This window comes from Rhamphochromis sp. 'chilingali' (assembly GCF_963969265.1).
Source record: "Rhamphochromis sp. 'chilingali' genome assembly, chromosome: 22".
In the NCBI taxonomy this organism is placed as follows: Eukaryota; Metazoa; Chordata; class Actinopteri; order Cichliformes; family Cichlidae; genus Rhamphochromis; species Rhamphochromis sp. 'chilingali'.
This window is the reverse complement of record NC_137950.1, coordinates 12,452,002-12,478,262: the sequence shown is the minus strand read 5'-3', so window position 1 is coordinate 12,478,262 and position 26,261 is coordinate 12,452,002. Positions and strand designations below refer to the sequence as shown.

At 43.1% G+C, this 26,261-nt stretch overlaps 4 protein-coding genes across 6 annotated transcripts; 3 read left to right on the top strand and 1 right to left on the bottom strand.

Annotated features, from left to right (window-relative positions):
* Window positions 1-91: 91 nt before the first annotated feature.
* On the top strand, window positions 92-10,169 carry LOC308391199 (uncharacterized protein). The gene is made up of 5 exons (XM_080873695.1): window positions 92-1,651; window positions 5,987-6,085; window positions 7,594-7,737; window positions 8,325-8,373; window positions 8,596-10,169. The coding sequence occupies exons 1-4, from the start codon at window positions 1,570-1,572 to the stop codon at window positions 8,363-8,365; spliced, it is 366 nt and encodes a 121-aa protein (XP_080729821.1). The 5' UTR covers window positions 92-1,569; the 3' UTR covers window positions 8,366-8,373; window positions 8,596-10,169.
* A 191-nt stretch (window positions 10,170-10,360) lies between these two features.
* Window positions 10,361-21,931, bottom strand: znf646 (zinc finger protein 646). Of its 3 annotated transcripts, none has more exons than XM_080873675.1 (4): window positions 21,742-21,931; window positions 17,553-20,361; window positions 16,248-17,324; window positions 10,361-14,493 (listed from the first exon to the last, which is right to left on the bottom strand). In XM_080873675.1, the coding sequence occupies exons 2-4, from the start codon at window positions 20,153-20,155 to the stop codon at window positions 13,599-13,601; spliced, it is 4,575 nt and encodes a 1,524-aa protein (XP_080729801.1). In that variant the 5' UTR covers window positions 20,156-20,361; window positions 21,742-21,931; the 3' UTR covers window positions 10,361-13,598. The 3 variants fall into 3 exon arrangements, with proteins under 3 accessions (XP_080729801.1, XP_080729800.1, XP_080729802.1); XM_080873674.1 differs by lacking the exon at window positions 21,742-21,931 and adding an exon at window positions 20,900-21,033; XM_080873676.1 differs by lacking the exon at window positions 21,742-21,931 and adding an exon at window positions 20,837-20,896.
* Window positions 21,114-25,950, top strand: gjz1 (gap junction protein zeta 1). The gene is made up of 2 exons (XM_080873692.1): window positions 21,114-21,134; window positions 25,209-25,950. Exon 2 carries the CDS (start codon window positions 25,220-25,222, stop codon window positions 25,913-25,915), a length of 696 nt encoding a protein of 231 aa, XP_080729818.1. The 5' UTR covers window positions 21,114-21,134; window positions 25,209-25,219; the 3' UTR covers window positions 25,916-25,950.
* On the top strand, window positions 21,494-24,652 carry znf668 (zinc finger protein 668). Its single transcript, XM_080873678.1, has 2 exons — window positions 21,494-21,557; window positions 22,152-24,652. Exon 2 carries the CDS (start codon window positions 22,160-22,162, stop codon window positions 24,119-24,121), a length of 1,962 nt encoding a protein of 653 aa, XP_080729804.1. The 5' UTR covers window positions 21,494-21,557; window positions 22,152-22,159; the 3' UTR covers window positions 24,122-24,652.
* Window positions 25,951-26,261: the final 311 nt, after the last annotated feature.

Here is a 26,261-nt window from a genome sequence, read left to right as displayed (position 1 = left end):
AAAGTAAAACAGCCAGAGCTGCCTTACGTCTTTAGTTATGCTATAGTATTAACAATGCCTGAGAGACATCAGCTAGTTTGGCTCCCACTCAGCACATGCAGGAGTGTTTGGATCACCTTGGGCAAGGTCCTCTGTGTGTGTTCATCCTGTTGCCATGGTTCCTGCCTGAGAGTTTGACACAACATCTGCAGCTTATAGTGCCTCATTACCGATGAAATCACTGCAGTGGAAAGTCGGCTCATATGGGTGTCCTTAGTGGGCTCTGCTGCTCCAGGTCCTCTTTAGACCGCTTTCCTAAAGGTTAGCCGTGACAGTCAAGTAGAAAAACATCTGTGCAACAACATGCTTCGAACATAATTGAGCCAATGAAAACGACTTTTTTTCCTCTCTCTCTCTGATCTGATGATGTGAGCTATTTAGTGGGAGGTTGGTTAGCGTCTGTTTGACGTTAGCTTGTGTGGGAAAGGCAGTTTGCACCATGTTACAAACACATAAAAAAACTTCCAGGCTGCATAGAAGAAGAGTGGATATGTGAAAAAGAGGCTTTATAGGGCATTTGGGAAGTGTTATCCCAGCCTTCCCTGAGAATTGGCTCCAAGTGCGCCAAAATAATTAGATACTTGAATACCTGGGCACTGGCTGTTTGAATTCATGTGAGTATATGGATGCCATGAATAAATCAGCAGACTTGTATGTCCGTGTGCTTCAACCGATGTGGTTTTTATTAATGTATGATGAGATAATGCTGTGACGGAGGCCAGCCTGATGGCTCTCCGAGCGTGCGTCCACTGGCTTTGTTATTGCATATTTGTGCTCCAGCAGCAGCAGCAGGCTACACCCAGCTCCAGGCATTAATAACAGGGACTCTTCCTATTCAAACGCAGTCTCCAGACCATCACAGAGCTGTTGTGTTTTAGCAGAGGGCTGAAGAGTGGACACAGATAAACCTCATCTTACTTGAATTTTAAGCAGAATTTCCAAATGTCTTTAAAAAAACATAGTAGAAGAAAGAAAAACATCTGAGTGTCATCTGTTTTTGCCTCGGTTGCTGTTTCCCCCCTTTTTCTGTGTATGGGACCCAGACTCATGCCAGAGAGTTGTGTTTTTTGGCAGGGAGGACGGGGTGACGTCGACAGGCGTGGTAATAACAATGAGAACACTATTAAGTCCAGATTACGCGGGGTCTCGGAGAAAGAGAGAGAAGGGGAGAAAAAAATGTAGGGTGTGCCCTTAAAATATGACATTTATGTATTGAAACTCATACCTGAGGTGGTAAAAAACTTTCACTCGAACTGAAACAAATGCAACCACACTTTATGGCACTGGAGTTTCCTGTGAGTCGGGGAGTGCGCACAGAGAATCCGAGCAGTACAGTACATAGGAAATGACTCATAGGAGTGGAGCTGTTAGCGTGGGTGTGTGCGCGCTATTAAAACAAGGCGCAGACTCCTCCGTATGACTCACTCTGATGCTCGCTTTTCCATGCTGAAAACCAGCACGGACTGTTAATCAGATGAACTTTCGGGAATTGTGTGGCCGACAGCGAGCAGCTTTCCCTCCGCAGACATCATGGCTTTAAACGCTCTTTGCGCGCTCTGCGGACTTATTATTGCGGCGGTGACCACTTTCCATGGTGTGAGCGCGCAGAAAAGTAAGTGAAATACGTTTTTTCCCCTCCCTCACCTTTTTTTTGGGAAAACAATCTTTACTAAAAGAAAGAAAGAGCAGGGGAATACCTCGTGTGCGTTAAATGTTCCCATTTTTTATTCTTATTCCTAAATTTTAATTCATAAGTGCTGGCGTGTTTTTGCGTGAACACTGGTCAGAGTCTGGTGGTTTGCTCTGCTTATAATGGAGTCAGATAGTGGGGTCTGCTTACAGAGCCGCTTCCTTTACCAGCTGCATTTCTCACCGGTTCCGCATTCCGATCGCCTTATTTCACCTCATCCATCCGAGCCTCTCGGTGAGAAGGACAAGCCACATGGAAATGCTCTACCGCCTGTGTCCATTTTGGACAAAGACACGTTTATAGGGCCTCGAAAAAAAACAAAACCCGAAAAAACAGAAAACCCAGCTTTTTAACTTTGTTTCCACAGCGCTCTGAAGTTTTAAGTCTTAATCCCACCGGAGAACACCAGGCGCAGAGTGCACCAAGAACATAAAACTCTGAATAATTAAATGGGTTAGGGCCATTTCCTCAGGCATTAAAGTGCCAAATGCGTTTCCAAAGAACTAACAGCAAACCCTGTGCTTTAATCTTGATTCTATCTGTGGGAAATCTTCTCTACATCTGGATATCAGCTGTTGATCCACCCACCCCTTCCAGTTCATGACAAAATACAACACCCCCACACCCAAAACACCCTTTGTCAGACTAGGTGTTGAGACTTGCCAAGGTCTCTTAGTCAAAAAACAAAACAAACAAAAAACCTAACATTTTGGTTTTTCTCTCCCACTCCACACTGATTTGAAAAACTTAACCACAAGAAACACCTGTGGTATTAAAGAGATGTAGAGATGAATGATTCAGCTCCTTAACCTTTTAGCTTAATGCTTGAAATGTTATCAGTCCCATCAAGTTTCGGGTTGCAGAGGTCACCCAGCAGTCAGGTTTCAGTTCCTTCCAGTTACCTTTTGAACTCTTGTGCTGAAGTCCAGCTGCATGATGTAGTGCTGAAATCATGAGGAGAAATGCTTTACAAGGACTGTGACACATTTTTTTTACTGTGACCAGAGCTATAAAATGAGTCAGCCAAACCCTGGAGGGAGACTGGCTGTGGAGGACGGAGAGTCTCTGAGGGCCTGAGCATGTGGCTGTAATGTAACCAGAGAGTCAAAGTCAAAGGAGGTCAAAATGTTTCAAACATGAGTGTGTGAGCAGGTGGCTTTTGACTACAGATGGTCTAACAATGACCTGTACTCAAAAACCATACAGCGGCATACTCATGCAGGTCTCAGAGTTAACTCTGGATTTCTTCAAGCTGTGACTGATGAGACAAATGAAGTGAATGTAAAATGTTTCCCAAGTAAGGTTCAGTTTGGACTGGTGGATTTGGCCCAGTGCTCTCCACATCCCGCAACACAGAAACATTTGTCTTCTTTAATATTTAGCTTTCATTAATCAGCAGCATAGATGTGACAGCTTTTTAGCCCAGAGTTCCTCCTTCATTCTCATTTGGTAGCTTCTTATACTTTCTGTAACCTTCATTCTTTCTAATGGCCAGTAGGGGGCAACTCGTGTGGTCAGAAAAACAGTAAAAATGACCATACCTCTTACTTTCTTTAATACCTCAACACCATGTTTCTGATGTGTTCATTGTCCGATTTGCTAGTTTCAACTTATGTGTAATACAACCTGATGTTCATTTTGTAAACTATGGTTGCCATTAAAAATAAAACCGACACCAAAGCCGTGGATGCGTCACTGTGCGGCTCGCTTATGAATTTAAGCTGCTATGGTCTGAATATTCATATGATGGCATCTTTATTTAAAAAAAAATTAAGATGTTGAGTCTGAAATACTAAATTTGAGACTTCAAGAGATAAATCCCCATCAGTGATGTCGCAGTGGCTGTGGCCATCTTTTATCTACAGGCTATGGTCAGGGCCCCTTGCATTTTACCCCTTAAGCACAGATTTTCAATGTGCAAGCTCTGATAGCCTTCAACAGATGTCCCTCTGTCTTTTGTCCTGTCTCCATGATGGAGACGGCTGCCTCTCCCTGAGCCTGGTTCTGCTGGAAGTTTATTCCTGTTAAAAGGGAGTTTTTCCTTCCCACTGTTGCTAAGTGTTTGCTCATACAGGCTTCTGTATTAATGTTTATTGTTACTTTACAACATAAAGCAGCTTGAGGCAACTGTTGCTGTGATTTGCAGCTATATAAATAAAGTTGAACTGAACTGAATTAACTCATCATCTGAAAACAGATGTCCAGAGACTGAACCCGAATGTTCCCTGCTGGTGTCGTCATTGTTGAGTGATTCGTCACCATAGCTAGTTTGTCTTCCAACCTGTGGTTAGAATTGTGAAACAATGTATTTTAACTGAAACCATGACCTTTTCATAAGCCTAACAAAGTAGGTTTGATGCGTAAACCCAACCACACGGCAACTGACAAAAGTAAAAAACAACAACACCCATCAAAAAATAGCATTCCCAGAATGGAGGGCAAGATCTGTCTCCTGGGTGGAAGTCCTCCAGCCGGCTTCAGCCTCTTCATGCAGACTTTTGTTTTGTTTTGTTTTCAATATCTTTTCAGCCAAGAAGGTGCTGCTCTGGAGCACTACCCCTGAATGTTGGAAAAAATGTTGAAACCAAGCATCAGTAATGTGACGAGTTCTTAGGTAGCAAGCTCTGGTTTGACCTGAAGTGCATCCTAAATACTAAGAATATTTTAATGTCACGCTTCCAGTTTGCTATGACGACTTCTGGTAAAATATTTATGAAGAAAAAAGAAAAAAAAAAAACACACCTCTGAGGCAAAGCCGAGATAAGCCTAATAATGTCACGGTGACATTATTAGGGCTGAACCATAGATACTACGCTTTTGTTTCAAAGCCTATTAATTACTCCTCCTCAACTAGAGTGAATTATCACTTCAAGAGTCTTTATTATGTAAACTGCTTGATGCTCGTTAAATTGACACATTATTAAATGTGGGATCTATTTTACTTCATTTGCTGCAACTTTGTTTCACACTTTGCTGATAATACTTTTATGTTACTTTTTAAGTCAGGCTTTTGAACCACAGAGTAGGTCTTGTGATCAGGAGTAAAGGATTTGAATACTTCAGCCATAGCACAGTACTAAAGAGATTTACTTCATATTGGTATTCATCACTTCTTTGTTTCGTTTTTCTCCAAGCCTACCTGATCTGTTGTAGTTTCTACTTTCCCCTTTGTCTGCTCCAGCACTGATGAGGCGGTGCATCGTCTCCTGAGCTCGGTGTAGCAATATATTTGTTACATGTTACTGCCGCAGTTTCCTATGCCTTCATTTCCCTACTTTGATATGCGTCAGGTTCACCTCTGTGAGTTTTGCTATTGCTGTCAGCGGTGGTTAAAGCCAGCAGTTATGAAATGTTACCACAAATCATGACTCGGGTAGTTTCTTGTTAAAATTGTTGAGCATAAAATATGTTTTTTTTTAAATTCTATGCAAATGCGTGTCTTACACATTTGATGAGGAATGATTATCATCATTTATCAAGTGTCTCTGGGCGGTTTCCTTGTTGTTATCTGTAATGCTGTCATGTCTGGTATTGTTTGACCTCATTAGGTTGACTTTGTGTTGTAATATTGTTTTTGCAGAGATCGTACTTCATGCATGTCTTCAGGGCATTAGTGCATATGTGTTTCTTAACCAAATGCAGGATGTTAAAGCTGGAGAGAAAACCGCACACTTTTAAAACAATAAAACGGCCTCTGCTCTCAGCCTGTCTCACATCTTTAGCCTTGTCCTTTCCTTATCATCTAGGAAGTGCATGGCTTTAATTGTCCGCCTGGCTGGCTGCCAGGAAAAAGAAACGAAGCTGTCCATCGTGGCTGCGGAGGTAGACGTTTTCTGTCTCGCTAAACCAAACTGCCACTTCTTTTTCTCACAGATGCAAATTTATTCTCTGGAAGTCGCACATAAACGCGCATAAGACAATTCGACGGAAGCACTCTGTGAAAGCACATCCTGCTCTTCACACACATGGCCCGAATGTTCACGCACGCCAAACCGACTACTTGTCTGTCGTGCAGATGAGATGCACCGACAGATTCTCCACAAAGGAATTTCCCAGTTTCACTTTATGAGAAGAGAAATCATTTGATGTCCTGTTCAGGTCACATGTTTTTACTGTAATAAGTGGATGGAAACCTAATTTCTCCTTCAAACCACCTGATTATGGTTTATTTGGTTACCTTCTAGGATTACAGTGTAAGGTTTGAGATAATGACCGGAAATGAAATGTCACGACTAACCTGCTTCTCTGTGTGTGCAGGTCCGTGTCGGAGCTCGGAGTTTTGGAGCTCAGACTATGATGGTTGCTTGCCCTGTGACTCATGCAAGCAGTACCCGAAAACCCCGTCCTGCAACACATGTGAGCCACTGAGTCGCATCTGTTAAAACATCTGTTAAAACTTGCTTGTCGAGTGTTAGAGCTACCATGAAAAATTATTTGCCCCCTTCCTGATTTCTGGTCACACTTACATGTTTCAGATCATCAAACACATTCTAATATTGGACAAAGATGAGCTGAGAAAATACAAAATGAAGTATTTTGGTGAAGGTTTCATTTATTAAAGGGGAAAAAGCTATCGCAACCAACCTGCCCCTGTGTGAAAAACTAACTGCCCTGTCTTGTTAAATCAATAATTAACTGTGATTAAACAATTTTTTGGAAGGTTCTGCTCCATTTCATGAGCCAGACACAGACCTGATTACTGCCAGACCTGCTGAATCAAGAAGTTACTTAAACAGAACCTTTCTGACAAAGTGAAGCAGGCTAAAAGATCTCAAAAAGTAACACATCCTGCAGGATCTGAAGAAACAGCTCAGAAACAAAGTCTCCGACATCTATCAGACTGAAAGAGTTACAAAGACTTTTCTAAGGCTTTGGGACTCCAGTGCACCACAGTGAGAGCCATTATTATCTACAAATGGAGAAAACATGGAACCTACCAAAATTACCCCAAGAGCACATCAATGACTCACCCAGGAGACCCCAGAACAACATCTAAAGAACTGCAGGGCTCACTTGCCTCAGTTAAGGTCAGAGTTCACGATTCAACAATAAGAAAGAGACTGCACATCTTGATGATCCTCAAGCCGTTTGAAAAATAATCTGTGGAACTGACGACACAAAAGCTGAAGGTTTGAGTCCCGTTACAGCTGGTGTAAAACATCATACCAACAGTCAAACATGGTGATGGTTATATGGTGGTCTGGGGCTGCTTTGCTGCTTTAGGACAACCTGCTGTAATTGATGGAACCATGAATTCTGCTCTGTGCCAGAAAATCCAGAAGGAGGATGTGCAGCCATCAGCTTGTACCCTGAAGCTCAAGCACACTCAAGCTCAAGTCCACCTCCGAATGACCCGGAGACAGCAACATTTTGGAGTGGCCTCATCAAAGTCAGGACTTAAATTAGATCGACATGCTTTGGCATGACCTTAATCAGGCTGTTGGTAATGGACAACTCTCCAGTGTGAATTAAAATGATTCCACAAAGTGGGCCAAAATTCCTTCACAGCGATGAGAAGACTCATTGCCAGATAAGGTGGCAGGACCAGTTATTAGGTTTAGGAGGTCAATACCTTTTCACACGGAGCCATGTAGGTTTGGAGAGGTTTCCCCTTAATAAGTGAAATTATTATTAAAAACTAGTTTGCACTTACCCAAAGAATGCCCTCTTCTTCAGCCTGTTAGTAAAGCAATCTGTCGTAGAAAAGATGTGAACCAAATTTTCAGTTTCTTGTCATTTATATTGGTGAGTTTTGACATTAATTGCCAATAAAAAAACCCAAATGGCTTCTTTTAGCTGTGTTTAACACAAAAGTGTTGGTGTTAAAGTGGAATTCTAATGGTGTTTTTTTTTTTTTTAAATAGGCAAATCAGTGGATGAGACACCTGACGTGTGGAAACTGGCAGCAATCACCAGCTTCTCAGTACTGGCTGTGGTGCTGGTCAGCGCTGCACTGATCATCGGGGTCATGGTGCATCGACGCAAGTCGCACAAACGGCCTTTACGTGGTAAGACGCAGGAGAAAGGTGTTTCCTTTGATGCATTATTTTAGTGTAAAATGAAGGGAAATGAAGTTCACTGCTTACAGTTGTTTTCCCGCTGTGTGGGAAAACAACTGTATTTTGATCCTGGAGAAATCTGAAAAACTGGAGGATGCTTAGGGAAGGCCAATAGTCTGCTGTGCATTATCTTGTAATTATGAATTAAACGTAGTTTCGTAGTTTCCGTCAGCTACTGAGTATCAGTGGTAAGAGCAGCATTTGCGCATGCAATTATGATTTCTTGGACGGGGTTAGGTAATCCTCTTAAAAATTGTTTGGCGTCTCTGGTGTAAAGCAGTTCTTGGTAAACGCGAGAACAGTGTGTGCTGCTCCTGTTTTGTTTTTTTGTTTTTTGGTGTGAAGACTCTGCAGCTGAGTCACAAAAGGCTCAGGATGTATTTTATTGTATTCAGATTCACCGGGGCCTTTCTAACAGCAGGAAAAGGATAACTAAATTCTTGATGCCCTTTGTGTTGTCACAGCTGTTTTGGAGGAGCGTCGAAAACATTGTTTTAAAATGCTCATTCATTTTTTTAAATCTTCACTTATTACAGAACCTATCGAAGAAACTGCGGGGCCACTTTATCAAGCTTAAACCACTCAGTAAGTATCACATGACTCTCTCGCTGTGTGGTGCAGCCAATCATAAGAAAGGTAGAAAGAGGCACAAGTGTTATTTCAGACGGCGTACACAAAGAACTGCGACTCCTTCAATGCTAATGTGAAAAATAAAAATCACAGAGTGGGAAACCATAATAATGGGTCCACTTTTGAAAATGTGACTGTAAAGCGAGGTGGACTAAACTGCTGTCACTGCCCCCACAGCCTCATCGTCCTCTGAAAACTGATGTAACAGAACCAAGGAGCCACTGGTTACTAGCCGGGAGGAGGAAACCTCTGAACGACGAACCGTGTACTCTGACTGCAGGGTATACCTCGACCAGAAATGGACCCTTTTTATTTTTTTTTATTTATTAGACTGGTTGGTGAAGAGATAAGCTCAGTTCTCATGCTTGGTGTAGGTCCAGTGGTTAAGACGGGACTTGCCATGAGCAAATCTCACACCTCTGTAGGTATATTAACAGCATTATACTAGTGGTATCATCTTTTAGAACTTGTGTGCCTTCATATTCCACTCCGTTGAGATTTTGATCTGGATCATTGGGGGGGGGTTAGGCAGGTTTGACTGAGAATTAACCGTAAAACTAGAGTCTGTACGCCTGCATTGCGTTGTGCTGTTTTCAGCAGGACTCCAGTGAATGTAACACAGCTACATCCGCCAGCTGGGCCACAGTTTGATCCCCCCTGCCGTTCAGCGGGGTAACACAGGGCCTCTCTGCTGGTCATTTACCACAACAGCCTCTGAAAGATAGATCACATGTGAGTAACACATACTGTTTGGCACATTAAGGCCATATGAATGTAGCTACCTTTTTAAAAATCTTTTTAGGTGAATTGTACTCCAACCTTTGTTCCTGCCAGTACCTGTTCTTGTAGTTGCCTGACGCAGTGAGAACGCTGTTGAGTAAAGGAGCAAACTGTACTCATGCACTGTTACTGGGTCTCCTGAGACCAACACAGACCATTTATTGCAGGTCTCTAAAATATTGTCTTGTCTGGTTTTTTTCCTTTTATTTCATTTAGAGTTTAGATGTCATTTTTGCCTAAAACAAACCCTGAATTCACATGACTGTTGCAGCAGCGCTTTGTAACCCAGGATGCTTGAAACACTAGACGTACAGCCCCAAACTGCTAACATGTGAGAATGTTGTGAGGAATGTACTGCAGAGAGGAAAACTAACTACACCTACAGTGTTTTAAACAGAGCTTCAGCAATCACAGCGCTTTTCAGATCTGCAGCAAGGCAAAAAAGAAAAAAGAAAGGATGGTTGCAACTGCAGTGGTCTGTAATTTTGTTGCCGCTGAAGCCAACACGAACCACAGCGGACAGGGTTGTTGTCTTCAGCTTTTTTTTAAAAAGTTTTTTTTCCTTGCGATAATTCGACACCGACAATGTTTCAGGTCACGGATCTGTCTGCTTGTGGGTGAACCCTCTGGCAACAAAATTGGGGAACCATTTATATTGTCTGTTTTATTGTTTATTTCTTTTCTTATTTTTTAAAAGAGGTCTATATTATTTATTTTAGTATGTTGAGCTGTTGTAATGCAACAAATGTGACAGACAAGCACAGTTTTAAAGAGACACCAGTGAAGATCTTTTCAAAACGTCCACCAGGCCAGCTATTACTGAACAATATCTTAACATTTTCTACTTGTTTCTCTTGCCTTCTAGTTCTTCTTGTATATAATGTAAATGCACTGGCTTTTACTTAATGCAATCTTTATAAACTGCTTTTTGTGTAGCAAATGTATTTTCACAATAAAACTGACAATTTCCATCACTGCTGCAAGTGTTTTTCTTTGAATTCAATTCAACTTTATTTATATAGCGCCAAATCACAACAATGGCCGCCTCAAGGAGCTTTATATCTCATGAACCCCTATGAGCAAGCACTTTGGCAACAGTGGGGAGGAAAAACTCCCTTTTAACAGGAAGAAACCTGGCAGAACCAGGCTCAGGGAGGGGCGGCCATCGGAAAAATACTTCAACCTTCAGCAGTGTAAAAACTTGGACAACAAACACATTTTTCCCCAAGTCTTTTAATTTATTTCATCTAAATTTAATTTTCTCATTTTTTTCTAAACTAAGTTCTAACAAAGAAGTAAAAATCTACGCTTTAGAGTGACAAAATAGTTATATAAATATTAATTAAATACTAAGCAGATATATATTTTAACACTGAAATCCAATAAATGAGAACATGTGGTATATGTATTTTTATTACACAATAGCTAATCTAGCAGTTTTCTTCTGTTGAAGAAAATGCAAAAAAACAAAAAACCATTAAATAAATTTACAGAGATCCAATCATCATCTTCGTTCTAATATATACAGCGCACTGAAATTAAACACGAACCACAACAGCAGACTGTGATAGTGATCAATGACAGATCAGTGCGAAAGGTTAAGTGCCAAATGAGGTGAGACCGAGAATGCGGTGCAAAAACAAGTCAGTTTAACTCAAGTGTGCATGTATCGTTTGACATCTTACAGGCTACTGTGGCATACAAAAAATAAAAAAATAAAAAATTAAATCTGACAGTGAGGTCAGTTAAATTATTACGATTGTTACACAATGACTTTAAAAAATGTAACAACATGGCACAAGGCAAGCTGTGATATTAGAATCAGTATACTGAATCCGATCCCGCTCGACTCCATACAATGGTTAAGACAAATGAGACGCACTCGACTCGTGCACTGAAACAATACTTTCAGCATATTGCTTAAAACGTTACGACCCGCACACTAGCTGAGGTGATTCATCAAGCAGCCGACTTGTCGCTTGTCAACACGGCCCTCCTTAGGCTACAAGTGTCGTCTACACATGTGCAAATATAAATCTGAAAACCACAAACTGCAAACAGACGACCGCGGTGAGGAGGAAACTGTCTGCACAAACTAAAAGCCCTAAGTCTGATGCTTCATCCGTGCGATTACAGTGTATTCTCTACTGATAAGCTGTATGAGGCATTTAAGTAGCAGTCTGTCAGGAAGGCAGGGCATTCGAGGTATTTCATGCTTTTATGACCAGTGCCAAACAAAAAAGAAAAAAAAAAAACGTTAGAAAAACAATTCCTGCGTGTCTACTTTTGATAGACGCCTAAAGTGTAAGAAAAAAAACAAAACAAAACAACAAAAATAAAACAGGCACATTACACAACTTGACCAAAAATAATAAAAAAAATAAAATAATTGCACATCTTGCAACAATAACAGGTTTATGAACAGTAAATAAGGGCAGCACGGTGGCACAGTGGTTAGCACTGTTGCCGCACAGCAAGAAGGTCCTGAGTTCAATTCCAACATCAGGCCGGGGTCTTTCTGTGTGGAGTTTGCATGTTCTCCCCATGTTTGCGTGGGTTCCCTCCGGGTACTCCGGCTTCCTCCCACCGTCCAAAGACATGCAGCTTGAGGGGATAGGTTAATTGGAAAATCCAAATTGCCATTGTGCGAATGGTTGTCTGTCCCTGTGTGTTGGCCCTGCAACAGACTGGCGACCTGTCCAGGGTGTACCCCGCCTCTCGCCCTATGACAGCTGGGATAGGCTCCAGCGACCCTGAAAAGGATAAGTGGAAGCGAATGGATGGATGGATGAACAGTAAATATGAAACCGGTTTTCACTATAAATAAAGCTCTGGTAAGTTTGTATTTTAATAATTGTGCTTAGTAGAAATGAGGCATTATGGCCGTGGACAGACAGGCGAAAAAAAGGAAAAATAAAATATCCCTGCAGCAGAGGGATCCAGTCTCATTCATATAAAGTGGTGGGCAATGTTTCTGGTATGTTTAGGCCTTCTTGTTCCTTTAGAGGTGACGCGTTATACTGCCCCAAGAGGGGTGGGGGGGGGTCACTGAATGGTTTGATGAGGATAAAAACGATGGTGTCAGGGCTCTCACTTTAGGGCCTTGAGCAATCATGTTGGTTTCTCCTTTAATTTGTTGCCTGTTTCCATAAGCATGGGTGCAATGCTAGTGTTGACTGTTTTAATGAAAGTGTAACTAGAACTGAGGAGATCCAGGTCCAACGATACATTAAACAAATTTACAATTAAATTAAATTTACCATTAGAAAAAGAAAAAAACATTTAGAGTATAACGCTCAGAGAGAAATGAGGTTTGTTAACATCAAACTGCTACAATCAATGTACATTTTAGGCACTGGCACTGAAATGTGACTGATGCTTTTCAAAGATGAAAGAAAAACAAAACAAAACACAACCCAAAAACAACTATGCTCAGTTTGAGAACAGATTTTCTAGAATGTATTACACATCAGGTACGTTCCTTTTAAAGGTTAACCCTGAGTGCTAACAATAACACACCATCCTTGGCTCGCTCGGTCCTGCCTATTCTGAAAATTAATGAGTAACCAATCGACTGATGAGAAATCCCTCAAAGGCTACATGAGTTTTAGAAGACAGCTTTTACAACATTCAGAAAGTTTTTCCTAATAAAATATGCGAATAAAAATAAGAATAAATTAATAAATACATCCATTTTAGCATACGATGTCACTCGACGTGAATGTCAATATTGAATATTATTAGCAGTACGACTATTTATTTCGTAATATGGTTTCAGTTAATCACTTTGACCTTTCAACACACCCAGAGGTATTTGACTTAAAATTAACCGGCCTGCCTGATATGAGGAAGGCGAGCAGTCCCTCAACACTGATGGCAGAGCTAACAAAAAGATTCAGAGTTATATACAGTTTGTATATTTAGTTTCCTAGGGAACTCACAGAGGCACTGAACACAATTATACATAGCGAGAGTTATAACAGTACTGTTGTACAAAAATGTGTCATCGGCTTTATGTTCTTACATGAACCTTCTCTGTTCACTTTGGTTGGCTGGTTCATCATTGAGGAATGAGTGAATACTAATCTTTTCATCACCTGCCCGGTTTTAAGGGATCCAGTGTATCCATGGGAAACATTCAGGCCTTATTAAAAGCTGACTAACAATCCCTCTGGAGATGTCCCATTGATGTCACCATCTGGTTTTTTTTGTTTTTTTTTGGAGGTAAGACTGGAAGTCAGTGATGAAAAGTGCGTCTCTTCAAAGGAGCATCTGTTAGAACCAAGGAGCACTTTCTGAAAAAAAATAAATACTGTTTTACAATTACTGATCGAGGGATAAATAACACAAGCATATGAGGACCATATGTCCTCTTCTTTTATATGCCATTTAGTACTTCTTTAAAGAAAAGACCCCATGTCAAGGTCCATAAATGCATTAGCGTCCATGTTAAATGAGGAGTCGAAGGTCTGGGTGTTCTGGTGCATCTTCTGATGGTGCCGCAGGTTGGACTTGCTGGAAAAGCTCTTGTCGCACAGCAGGCAGGCAAAAGGCTTCTCTTTGGTGTGTATCCTTCGGTGACATATGAGCTGAGTGGACACCCGGAACGCCTTCCCACACTCCAGGCACTGGTAGCGCTTGGGCTCTGTGTGAATCCGTCGGTGGTTCTTCAGGGCCATCAGGTTGGTGAACTCCTTCTGGCACACTGAGCAGAAGAAGGAGCCCGTCTTGTGGCTGTTCTTGTGGTTGAGGAGGGAGCCGGCGTGACGGTAAGTACGCCCACAGTGCTCGCAGACGTGGCTCTTCTCCTCTGTCGCAGAAGTGTTGTTGTTCTTCTCTGAATTAGGAATGCTTCCTGGAATATGGGACAAAGGTGGTGGAACTTCACTGTGCATCCCTCCCATTCCCATGGACTGACTGACTCCTGAGTCCCAGCAGAGGTTGTTATCTATAGCGTCATCCTGGTCTTGTTGGTAGTGGTCCTGAGCCACGTGGTGCATGTTATGGTGCTCCTGATAGCTGGCTGCGTCGGGAAAGCTCTGCTGGCACAAGCTGCAGACCACAACCTGGTCCTTTGAGTGCACCTCCATGTGGCTCTGTAGGTGGGTGACCAGACAGAAGGTCTTGCCACACTCGGGGCAGCATTGACGCCTCATCTGGGAATGTATCTGCAGAGTGACGGGATCGGGAAATGTTTGGAGACACAAGGTGCAGTGGTGGAGGCTTTCGGAGTGTGTCTTTTTATGATTGAGAAGGGAGCCCGCATGGCGATAGGAGCGCCCACACAAGTCACACCTGTGGCAAGAAATAAATAAAATTAACAAACAACAACAGGACACTGCAACTCAAAATATGTTAACCAACAGTGAATGATTTATAAAACTATTTGTGACATTACAGTTAATGTTCGGTACATTGCAGAATCAAACTAGAATTACTGTCTCATAACCTCATTGCCCTTATTAACCAGACAAGTTATAGCCGAAGCCCACAGGCAGCAGTTTTTGTATTTTTCACACAAATCCTATGAAGCAAAGTGTTGCAAAAAAGCTCTCAGTGCTCAGCTTTTCCCCCCCTCTCCCACTGGTCTCACCGTACTTTCAGTCCAAAACTTGTCGAACATCACATAAATCAACTTTAACCTTGATGCACACTCAATCATCCAGGTAAGGAAATCCCCAAAAGTTGATTCTGTTCATTTGGACGTAGCATTTTCAGTGTGAGAAATCTTTAGTCAGTCATCAAAGTGGCTTCTTCAGTCTCAGCTGACTGCAGGTTTCCCCAACCTTTTTAAACAAGACATTTGCATAATGACTGAAATCACCCCCACAGATACAGCGGCCAGGGAAGCAGAAGAACATCATATCAAGAAGGCCCTGAGTAAATGTGGTAAGCCACCTAAAGTATTCTCCAAGGCGATCCAGGAGAGATCAGCTGCTGCCTAAACAAACACCCTTAGTGATCCCTTATGTGTCAGGAGTATCTGAACAGCTTAGATGCATTTTCTCAAAACACCGCGTCTCTGTGGCTTTTAAACCCCAAAACGCGCTGCGCCAAAAACTGGTCCATCTCAAGGATCGGGTCCCCCTGACACACACAGAATAATGTAGTGCATGCTGTTAAGTGTCAGGAGGGTTGCTGTGATCCATTCCTCATCAGGGAAACCAAACAACCTCTGACCTTGGATGGCACATCACAGAAGAGCTAACTCATCAGGCAAGCACTCTGCCATCTATTAACACCTATAGGCCAGTAGCCACTCTTTCAATGATGGGGATGTACACATCCTGGACAGGGAGGAACTCTGGTTTGAGCGAGGAGTCAAGGAGGCCATTTATGTGAAAAAGGAAAGACCATCTCTAAATCAAGGAGGCATAAGGGTACATCTTTCACCATTTCGCAACGCTGTGATTGCAGCCATTCCCCAACTCTGTGAATGATACTCACAGCCATAGGTCAAAGAGTGTTTGAGAGGAGTGTTGTGACAATAAGGTCACTCATGCTTTCAAAAAACAAACAAACAAACCAAAAAAAAGAGATTGTCCATTGACCTTTTGGATATGAACATTTATCATTTTAAACATTTTTGTATATTTCTGATCATAATTATTGAAAGAATTCTCTAGTTGTAGCTAAACAAGGTCACAATGACATCTGACCTCCAAATTATTACCACTTCATCCTCACATTCAAACTCAAATGATATCAGGTTAACAAGAATGGGATAGAAGGTTTTACAATTAAATTTATGCACAACTTTAAAACAAAATGCTTTAAACCATGGCTGCTGTTAGCACTCATACTTAAAAATGAAGCTGTCAGTACTCTCTAGCAAAATTTGTTGCAGTGATATTGTTTCTTATGCAAACACAAGTTGCTTAATATGCATGAAAAAAATCCCAGCTTTGTCTGCGTCAGTTTAGCACGGGATAACGTATCAGTCTGGCCAAAGTCAGGCTTTATCAAAATGACACACACACACAAAAAAATAATCAACAAGTGAAAGAATTAGAAAACCACTCCAATAATAATTAATAGAAAAGACTTACATGAAACACTTGTCTCCTCTCTCTGACTGCTGGACTCCAGATCCTGCGTTCTCCTGACCTCTGCGGCAGCGATGCCTCTTCAAGCCAGACCTGCCCTGGAAGCTTTTCCCACATGAAGAGCAGCTAAAGTGATTCACCGCCCGATTGTGGACCCTCTGGTGATTGTGCAGAATGCTGGCGAGACGGAAGGCCTTTCCGCATGTCAGACACACGTATTTCTTCTTTTGCGTGTGGATGCGTGTGTGATTGCGCAAAGCCATGGGGTTAGTGAAGGGCTTAGAACAGAAGTTGCAACAGTAGTGCCCCGTCTTGTGGGTATTTTTGTGATTCAACAGTGAGCCTGCATGGCGATAGCTGCGATTACATATGTTGCACCTGAAAGGTCGCTCCTCTTTATTTGGAAACGTATTTAAATCTGCTTCCCTGCTACCCGAAGGTTGATCACAGGTGTGGGCTGCCAGCTGGTCTGCAGAGAAAAAGGCCTGTTTACATTCCTTACACTTAAAGGCTTTAGATTTTAGACCCCTTCTGACTCCAGACCTATCTTTTCTGAGGTCTCCACAGACATGAGCTAAAAGCTGCTTCCTTCCTCTAAAGCCCTTTCCACAGTTTTGGCAAGAGTGCCTTTTATATGCAAAGTGGGTGCGTAAGTGGTTCTTCATTGCTAGCTGGTTGGTGTAAGTGTTGTTGCAAACTGCGCAGGAATATTGACCCGTTTTATGAGAGTTTCTATGGTTAACCAAACTTCCTGCATGGCGATACGTGCGACCACACTGGTCACAGGCAAAAGGTCGTCGGTCACCTGCATCCTCCGATTTCACTGACATCTCCGACTTTGTCTGCGTTTCTCTTTCTTCAGTTGGCTCCTTGCAGCGCAGAGCAGAATTACAATCCTGATTGGCATCTGAAGCTAAGGGCTGCATTCCTCCATCTGACCTGGTCCCATTCATCTGCATAAGGGCCTGGATCTGGCTATTGAGTTCCTGGATTTTGGCTTGGTTCTCTTTGTGCCTTCTCAGGTGATTCAGTAGCTGCTTCTGAATTTTGAAAGCTTTCCCACACTCGTGACACGTATGCCTAAGGAAGGAGACAAGGGTTATAGTTAATTCTATGTTTGAAAAACTGGGCACAATCTCCACAACAAGTAAAGCCACAATGACAGAACACTTTGACTCCGTGACAGACAAAAACACAAATCCGACCCTATAAGCAAAGCTTTGTTTTTAATCCCTTCTTTCCAACAAGCACAGATCATCTATAAAATTAATTAATAGTATTAATAGTGTGCATTCATGCCAAACTAACCTCTTAATATCAAAATGGGATCTCTGATGATTTTTAAGGGCCAGCAGGTTGTAGAAGCGTTTCTGGCAGACGAGACATCTGAAGACACCCGTTTTGTGTGACTTTTTGTGGTTGAGGAGGGAGCCAGCGTGCCTGTATGACCGGCCACACTGATCACACTTGTATTGACGTTTCTCAGTATTGACCATGTCTTTGTCAGCACCCGTGTCTTGGTGCTGGGCAACCTTGTTTACTTTCACTTCCTCCTTGCTGTCCACTAACTCCTGTTTCCTCTCAGCTGTGCAGTTGTGGTTCTCAAGATGATGGTAGCTGGTGCAAAAGATGCCACAGCTTCCACAGATGATGTTTTGCGCTTCCTCCTTGCTTTCAGAAACATCATTATTAATGTGGAAAGGTTTAACATTATCTACCTGGTCCTGATTGTGCACAAGCTGATGAGCAATCAAGTCTTGCTGATTGGCAAAACTTTCCCCACATGTACTACAGATCATCATTTCTCCTAACTCCCCATCTTTCAAATCTTCATGAGAGGATGTGGAAGAAGGACCTGAGCTTGTAGGAGTGCCGTGGGATTGTGTGTGCCCTCGGAGATGGCTCCTGAGAGCCCTCATGGTTGTGTAGCTGTTGCCACATATGGAGCACTGATAAAGGTCACCATCATCTTCCTCATCTGTGTTAACATCTTCTTGGCCACTGTTCAGCCGTTCACTTCCAACATTTTCTTGGAAATTTTGTTCAAAGTGACTTTGGTTGTGGCTAGCATTCAGACCCTGGAACTCAACATTAATTCCTGGATTTCCAACTTCACAATGGCCATTACTGACCTGGAAGTTTAAACTGTTGTGATAGTCACCATTAGTAGTGTTATGTTGCTGATTCAGCAATGGGCAGCTGTGAGACTTAATCCCTGCAATATCTGCAAATGTCTCACCACAGTCTGCACACATGTGCCTCTGCATCAGGTGTTCATTGTGAGGTAGATGCACAGTCATATCCTGGGAGAAGTCCTGATTAAACTGCTCGTGGTACAGTGCTCCATTCCTGCCATCAATTCCATTCTCCTGATCCATACAAAGCACAGGATGAGCACTGTTCTCTTCTTCATCCTGGGAGGAGAAGCAGCCCTGCTGGTTATCCAAAGTCAGAGGCTCTGAGGAGAGCCAGTCTCCCTCAGCACTGAGATTAAGAGAAGACGGCTGAGCTTTGTGGAGGCGAAGATGACTTTTGAGGGCTGCCAGGTGAGGGTAATTCTTCCTGCAGATGGAACACTGGTAAATCCCAACCTGATGTGACCTTTTGTGGTTGATGAGGCTCCCAGAGTGCCGGTAGCTTTTACCGCAGATCTGACACTTGAACGGACGCTCATCAGAATCTACAGTTGAAGTCTCTTCAATTTCAGGTGCATTGCAATTATTTTGTGTGGGCATCAGGGTAGGACTGAGAGTGTTTGTGTCCATGATTGGGGGATCTCCCTGAGTGCTATTGGACGATGGGGTTTGATTACTGGAGCAGTCAGAGTACATGTGAGCGTTACTTCTAATCTTCTCTTGTGTATCAAAGTCTCCATGACTATCCATTGATGACACCGGAGGAATATTGTTTATAGGAGAAGCATAAAAGTTGGACTCGGGTGAAGCAATACTGTTTTCATATGATACACTGTGGCTCTCTGACAATGGATCTTGAAGACCAAATGACAGAGATGAAGAGTTATGCATTTGGATGTGTTCCTGGAACTCCTCATTGTTTGGGAAAAGTACCTGACATAAATGACAAAAGTTTACTGGAGCATCTTGGCTCTGAGGTGAAAACTGGTCAAGAAGTGTGCCTGCGAATGACCCACCTGTCGAAGTGAGGTCAGTCCCGCCTCTCGCCTTGTGTGTTCGCTGATGGCTGTAAAGGGCAGCCATGTTACTGAACAGTTTGAAACATACTGTGCACTCAAATGTTCCCACTTGGTGAGTCTTTTTATGGTTGGTCAGGCTTCGATGGTGTATGTATGACTTGTCACATAAATCACACCTGAATGGTCGATTTACTGCATCCTCTGAGGTCTCCGATTGCACATTATAAACAATCTCAGCCTTGTCGTCAGATGGGCCATTTACTGTGGAAATCCCAACGCTGGCCAAGTGCTCACTAAGATGATGTGGGTGATCGTTTTCAAGTTCATGTCTGTTTTTATATGAGGAATATTCCGTGTCCACCTTCCGATATGACTGCTCTTTTGCTTGTCTGGCAAAATGAACCCTCTGATGTGTAGCCAGCTGCGTTGCCAGGCGAAAAGCTTTTCCACATTCCGCACAGGAATACTTTTTAAGGGAAGTGTGGCTCCGGAGATGACTCTTCAGGGCCGAGGCATTAGAGTTTTCTTTTCCACATATATTACACTGAAAAGAACCTACTTCGTGAGTCTTTTTGTGGTTAGTTAGGCTACCAGCATGCCTATAACCACGTCCACATTCATCACATTTAAACTTGCGTTCTTCATCTCGCTCCTGATGGCACTCCATATGTTCGACTAGACTGGGCATACTGGGACACACCATACCACACTGTTTGCAAGGAAAACCTGTTGTCCTGCCATGGTCTTGCAAAGCCATCACAAGATATGGACTGAATTAAGTGCGCCAGACACAAAATAGGGCGGAAATGCATTAGATGCCTTTCTTATCCATATAAAAAGAAGGCAGTTCTTTATAATATGATGCAAGGACTCTCTATGGGATATAGCCACAGAAATACGTCAAAAACAGGTCCCATCAGATCACTGAAGTGAGTTGAATTTGAAGAATCCAGAGAAATGGAGCTGTGGAGAACAGAAACAGTATTAGTTTTATAAAGCACGTCAAATTAGACACTTTAGGACGCCGCAGATAACTCATTACTATTAAACTCATACAAATGAAAAGTACAAACTTTTAGATAACTATATTACAGAGTTAATGTGTTACCACCAGTAGTCAACATGCATGAGGGAAGACGTAATAGCGGAGTGTAAACAGTCTGACAGGTTTTGCTATACCTCTGCACCAACAGGCTAACTGAACTAGCTATGTCAATACACCAGGAAAACAACGCCTGTCAATGCAAATGTACTGACACTGTAAATCCGCATCACTCTCCACATCGTGATCAAAAGCGGAGCGGATTATGCACGCTGTCGTTGAGTTTTTAGGAAGAGGAAGAAACTTAAATATGAATGGTTTCAAAATGCAGTGAGCTAACATTAGCGGAGTATGAGCTAGCATCATCTTGGCTAGCTAAACAAACATTGCACCTACTGCAGCAGAAAGCGTTTTTAAACGCGAAACTCCAAAGACCAGCGACTGCACGGAGTTTAATACCTGCGGGAGTAGTTATTCCAAGCGAGCCCCAAAGACCTATATTCACTCGCTTTTTAAAAAAAAAAAATCACTTTTGTGTAAAGGGCAGCCCCCCTTTTTCCAATTGTCTTTTTTCTTCCATCCCCATTTCCACATTGCGCTTGTTGCTAGGAAACAGGAAATGTGCAACAGAGAAATAATTCCCTCTCAAAAGTAACTCTACTAGCTCAAGATGCAGCAGCTAATCGATAAACCGGTAAAAAAAAAATAATTATATATATATATATATAATACGTTGTTTTTAAGCAAATAAAAAGCAGGAGGTGAATGTTCATTTTTAGTTCATTCTCAAAATATCTTACATAATCCGCCCCAAAACATACTGGTTAGCTAAAATAGCTAGATTTGCATTTAAGTTGAGCAGTTGGGCAAGCATCTTTCCATTTTAACACACAATTGTCGAACTTTATTGGGACTGTAGTATCTTACTAGAGGGCTTATTGTACATTTATGATGTGTGTTATAAAATAAAATTTTATAATTAAACGTATTACACGCTTGGCTTTCCAAGAGCTGTCGTCATCATGGTCCTAGAGCCGTCCGCTCTCGCACAGAGCAGCCACCGTGTCTCACAGTAAACGAAGCCCTTTACCGAACGGCGATTAATGCCCTGATTCCGGTAAGATCGACTTTTGTTTTTCTAATACACGCAAGCAACTAACTTAGCTAAATACATGCTGTACATGTACAGTAATGATGATGATGGCACTGTGGAATGAATCGGTACAGCCGGTCCTAAAGCCAGCCATTTTGAGTTAGTGAAAATATCTAGCAAGCTAAAGCTAGCGGAGGGGTATACGTACATAACACGCCCGGGCTGCTCGTAGTACCATCACCCTAAGCTGCGATCTCTGGTGTTTTTCTCTGGTCGTGCACATGCCACTTGTTCATCTTCATGCACTATGATCTCTGACATTACCTCGCCAACTTCCTTTGGCATTAAAGCGGCTAGCTTATTGTCCCTGAGGTCCTAATGCCAGCCATTTTGTTATTAACTGCACACCCACATATTTCTTTTATTATCTGACTGATTATTTCTTATCCCTCAAAACCCACTTTCATTAAAGTTGTACTCTTCAAATCCATAAAAGTCATAGGACTTAACACCCTCATGTCTGTGGAAGAATTTTTATCCCAAGCTGCCAATGGTGTGTTTTTATTTTTTACATTGTTATTAAACGGTACATTTTTTTGCCATCATCTTTTTTTGTAGATGTAAAGATGGCCTCTGCTCAGCCTGCAAGTCCACCTCTTGCTGCGGAGTACACCCCTCCTGTGCAGGATGAAGAGGGCCAAGAGGAAGAGGTGGAGAGGGATCAGCCTGCAAAAAAACGTGGCAGAGGCAGGCCTCCGAAAGCCAAACCCCTTTTCAAATGCACTGCATGCACAGAGGCCTTTAAGAGTCTGTCAGCTCTGCAGAGCCACAAGCAGTCGGCACATGTGAAGGAACGGCAGCAGCACCCATGTCCCGAGTGTGCCAAAACATTCTCGAGCAAGGCTCAGCTCTCAAAGCACGAGCGCACTCACTCAGCCCAGCGCCCCTTCCAGTGTCCCAGCTGTCACAAAGCTTACAAGACGCCCACAGAGCTGCGTAACCACAGCCGCTCTCACACTGGGGAGAAACCTTTTGTATGCACAGAATGTGGCAAGGCCTTCATGCAGGCGATATGCCTCAGGATCCATATGACACAGCACAGTGGAGAGCGCCCGTACTCCTGCCGTCAGTGCTCTAAGAGCTACCCAACCCTGTCCAAACTGAAGGTGCACATGCGCTCTCACACGGGAGAGAAGCCATACTTGTGTGCCGAGTGTGGGAAGAGCTTTGCTGACCCCTCAGTGTTCCGAAAGCACAGAAGGAACCACCAGGGCCATCGACCGTATGCTTGTGACGAATGCGGCAAAACATACACTGAGCTGAAGGACCTCAAAAACCACGAGCGTTCCCACACTGGGGAAAAACCCTACCTGTGTTCGGACTGCGGCAAGGCCTTCTCCCGCTCCTCCTCCCTGGCCTGCCATCAGCGCATCCACTCGCAGAATAAACCCTATAAGTGCGAGCAATGCACTAAAGGCTTCACCCAGCTTTCTTCCTATCAGTCCCATCTCCGCACTCACTCTGGTGAGAAGCCGTTCCTCTGCCCACAGTGCGGCAAGATGTTTTCAGACCCCTCCAGCTTCCGTCGGCACCAGCGAGCCCACATGGGATTCAAGCCCTACCCCTGCGATAAATGCTCCAAGAGGTTCCGGCAGCCGGCCGACCTGGCCGTACACGAGCGCGTTCACTCTGGAGAGCGCCCGTACAAATGCCAGAGCTGCGACAAGGCCTTCGTAGCTTCCTGGGATCTGCGGCGCCACATGCTCGTCCACACAGGTCTGAAGCCATTTATGTGCACAGAGTGTGACAAGTCATTTGCTGAGCGCTCCAGCCTCAACAAGCACCGGCGTGTGCACTCTGGAGAGAGGCCTTTCAAATGCGAGGAGTGTTTGAAGTCATTTGTGGTGTCCTCAAGCCTGCGCAAACACGAAAGAACTCACCTCGCTGAGCAGTCTGAGCAACAGCAGCAGCAGCAGGAGACAGAGGCTGGGTCACCCTCAGGCTTCACTGCCCACACAACTCTCCCTCAGTTCTCTTGTACTCACTGTGATGCTACATTTGGTACCTGGGAAGAAGTTCAGACCCATGAAAACCTTCACCCCATTGACTCTACCCAGTCCGTTGCCAAAATCGTGTCGCTGGGCTCGCACATCTGTAAAACCTGCCACGAGGAGTTTGCACAGCTTGCAGACTTGCAGGAGCACGAAAAGCAGCATCCCAAGCCGAGGCCGCACGTCTGCGACAGCTGCGGCAAGGGTTTCCTCAACAAATCGGGACTGCGCAAGCACCAGAAGATCCACTCCAACAGCAAACCCCACAGCTGTCCCCACTGCGGCAAAGCCTTCCTGTTCGCCGCGTACCTTCGCAAGCACTTACGGACTCACGCGGACGCCGCACCGGTTGCCACGCAGCTCGCCGACATAAACATCATTCACACAGACCCCCTGCCTTCTCCTCCGACCCCCAGTGAGGTTTCTCCCTCGTCGGTCGAGCCCGGCACCATGTCACTGACTGTCCCGACCGTGACTGTCCCCGTCACCGCTTTCCAGTCTCTTCGAGAGTACTTAGTCAAAGAAGAGGGGATTTAAGCTTCTCTGTCATTTTAATTCCACACATATTTACCCCGTGGCCTTAAAGCTGTTTTTTAGATGGGTCTGACTTTTCAAAATAACTTCCTTAAGAAACATCAAAAACGCATTATCCTTATGTAAACGGTCGACATTTGGTCTTTGTTTTGTATTGCTGCAGTATTTTTAAAAACAGTTATGTGTATTATATGTTAATGTATTAAAATATACAGTATACTGTACTATAAGTACCTTACTATAAAATTGTCGTATCTGTTGTAATCTCATCATAAAAATCCACCATAAAGAAAACAAACGAAACCAACAATTAAATCCTTGGCTTTATGGCCGACATGTTTTTATAAAACATTTTTAAATGTTTTTTTGAATCTCTTTTGTCTGAACAATTTGTAACTGCTTCACTGTGTTGCTAAAACAACTTGTCAAGCTGCAAAAGGTCGCTGGCATTCAGAAATGCCAAGAGGAATCACATTTTTATGCCAATAAAAACGTGTGTGCAACAATCAGTAATAATCGGAGATTCACTGTGTTGTGGTCCTGTTTTTTGGGGGGGGGGGGTTTGTGAGTCCGTGTAGTGTTTCTGTTACTGTTGAGGATGAAGATGTACAGAAAAAACAGACCGTGTCAGCAGATCGTTTGGTGAGAAACTAACACATATATTGATGACCGTGACGTTTCTTGAACCCATAAAAGATTGAAGGCAAAGCCACAGTGATTGTGTTCTATTAGTGCGCTGTGACCCTGCAAGGTAATATCTCTTGTCTGCTTTACTTGACTCCTATTATACACTAAGATGCTCAGACACAAACAGAGCTGTATGCATTTGCTGTGACATTTGTAAATGTGTATAAAATTAGTGTTTTTAAAAAAAAAAAATGTTTGATGCACTATAATCTGTGTCCAGTTGTAGCAGTTTGTTGGTTTTGTCTGTGTTTGCACATTTGAAGATGGAAAACCCAACTTTGGAGATGAGATCTACAACTTAACTACCATAATTTAGCACAAAAGCAAAATGATCTCTCATCATGACCTAATATGTCACCTAATTGTTTATATGTTTCACCAGCTTCCTCTTTTATATTACCAGGAAAAGTGACAATGGCAGCAATAGTAACGGGCCTCATCCCAATCCTGAGAACAGCAGTGGATACCACCGCCACCTACAAGTGCCGCTCCCTGTGGTTCGGCCTGCTGTGTGTCCGACTTGTGGTCCTCTTCTTTGCTGAGCTGCCCTTCAGCAAACTGGATGCTGACTTCACCTGCAATAGCAGCACCCCCGATGTCTGCACGAAATTCTGTTTTAATGAACGATTCGACAAGCCCATGATAGTGGCTTGGAACTTCATGTTTGTCGTGGTTGTCATCTCTGTCCTGCTCATGGAGTTGTTCACCTCCCACCTCCGCACAATGGCGCAGAAGAGGAGCTTCAGGATGAAGGCGGATGAGAAGCCGGAGACTCAGGGGGCAGAGGAAGCTCAGACGGTGGTAGGCAGGGGCAAGATGATCATAGATCTCCACAAAGACAGGAGCACCGTAGGCTTCTACCTGCTCAGCATAGCTCTGCGGATTCTGGTTGAAGCCTGCTTTTTATTTTTGCTGCTTTATTGGAACCTGCACGCACTCCGTGATGAACACACGTGTACAAAAGAAGGCTGCAAATATGTTTGCATTTTGAGGGCTGCCCCGGAGAAGCGCATGTCTATTTATGCTTTAGCTTCTATCTCAGGCATAATCATTACTTGCTCAGTTTTGTTTTGCGTTTACTCTATTGTCCACTACCTCTGCAACGCTTAAATATCAGACTCCATGTACATATTCCGTGGGTATGAAATGTGCATACATACATATCCTGTTAATTTTGTGTCTTATATTTCTATAAACAGAGCTTTATGGTTATAATTAGGAATATTATACATGTATAGTACTACTGAAATAAAAATCTCAAAAACTGCTTTGTTGCATTTCGTTATGTTAACTTTTGTTTTAGAGTTGTTAAAAAAAAAGTGCTATGAGATCTATTTTGCTGACATAAAGGATCTGGGTGTTGGCTTCATGGTGGTGTTTCTGAATCATGTTTTTACTTGGTCAGTGCACAAACTCAGGCGCAAGCGACACTGTCAAACACAAAAGCAGTTCTAAC